The sequence below is a fragment of the Entamoeba dispar genome, genomic scaffold (genome assembly GCF_000209125.1).
Source record: "Entamoeba dispar SAW760 scf_1105229462407 genomic scaffold, whole genome shotgun sequence".
In the NCBI taxonomy this organism is placed as follows: Eukaryota; Evosea; order Mastigamoebida; family Endamoebidae; genus Entamoeba; species Entamoeba dispar.
Genome location: NW_001855177.1, coordinates 1 through 1,438, shown reverse-complemented (window position 1 = coordinate 1,438; position 1,438 = coordinate 1). Strand labels below are relative to the sequence as shown.

General features: G+C 26.6%; 2 protein-coding genes across 2 annotated transcripts, besides 1 other annotated feature; one reads left to right on the top strand and one right to left on the bottom strand.

The window, feature by feature from the left end:
- Positions 1-158: 158 nt before the first annotated feature.
- Positions 159-180: a sequence feature (AT_rich).
- A 4-nt stretch (positions 181-184) lies between these two features.
- Positions 185-529, bottom strand: EDI_333230 (uncharacterized protein; the record flags this gene model as incomplete). The annotated part of the gene is made up of 1 exon (XM_001739783.1): positions 185-529. One exon carries the CDS (start codon positions 527-529, stop codon positions 185-187), a length of 345 nt encoding a protein of 114 aa, XP_001739835.1.
- A 449-nt stretch (positions 530-978) lies between these two features.
- Positions 979-1,438, top strand: EDI_333220 (transcription factor MYB90, putative; the record flags this gene model as incomplete). The annotated part of the gene is made up of 1 exon (XM_001739782.1): positions 979-1,438. A coding segment is annotated over one exon (460 nt), but the record flags the coding sequence as incomplete, so codon positions are not given.

Below are 1,438 nucleotides of genomic sequence, written 5' to 3'. Positions count from 1 at the left end.
GAAATTCTGTTTGTATTGGAAGAGAAGGTGGTTGTAATTGGGAGACATTACTAAAACGTATTAATACATAATTCAGTCTAATTGATACAAATCTAAGAAGAGGTAGAAAAATAAATGTTGATTATTTACTTATTCATAATAAATGAAAGTTAATAGTCTAAATAAAATTTAATAATATAACAAACTATAGTTGAGAAGCATCACCATAATTATCAAAGAATTGATTAATGTGATGTACAAATGTTAAAAATAATTTCTTTTTAATTTTTGATTCTAAATATGTGTTAGCAATGATTCTTTTCTTTAATAAATTTAATTGAAGACACATTGATTGAAAATCATTTGCTGATAAAACTTCTTGATAATGTTCGTTTAATACAAAATTAATGTACGGAATTGCTATTATCGTTTGTTTAATTTTTGTTATATGGTCAGTATTTAAACAAAATATGACGTCTGATGTTGGGTTTTCAAGAGATAAAAGATCCTCAAGTCCAAAGTGTTCTTCTGATTTACTTGAATTACTCATGGTGCTTCGTTCTCAATAAATTATGAGTTCTTTTTGTTTATTTCTTTTTTTCATTTTACTATTTCTTCCTTTCTCCTTTCTATTACTTTAACTCATAGTTCTATTCCTCTACCAATTCTTTCACATTAAACACCAACTAAATTAGAACCATTCACTCACTTGGGTCACCACTAAAATCACTTCTTCATTTTTTTACAATCTCCTTATTTTCAATGGAATTTCACTTCAATTTATTGATTTTATTATACCAAAAAACAATTTATTTTATTTTGTTTTACAAAACAGTTTTAATTAGTTAATAATAAAATAGGAAAATAAATAACAATATTTCAAAGAAGAATCAAATCAGAAAAATGTTTTTTTATCAGTAAAACTACAGAAATTTCTAGAAATAAAATCTTATTTGAAGATATTTTTAAGCACAACTCTTTGAACTTCACATCATTCTCATGAGTTCATACATACACACACTACCAATAAACACTTCTTCAGAACCAGAAAAGGTAAAAAAGAAGGTTGTTAGAATATGGACAACAAGAGAAGAAATGTTGTTGATAGAAGGAATTAAACGATATGGAATTAATAATTGGGAAGAAGTTGCTTCTATGGTTCCAACTAGAACAAAGAAACAATGTAGAGAGCGTTATCTCAATAACAATGAATCAATCTATCATCGACCTTGGAGTCAAGAAGAGGACAATCTTATTCTTCAAAAAAGAAAAGAAATAGGAAATAAATGGACAATTATCGCAAGTTATTTGGAAGGAAGATCACCAAATGATGTAAAGAATCATTTCTTTGGAAGATTGCAAAAAGTCAATTGTATTAAAGAAGAAACAAACCTTCATACCACTAACATTATTCCAAGTGAACTTTCAACTCTTCAGAGTATATTTAAACCAGTAGAAC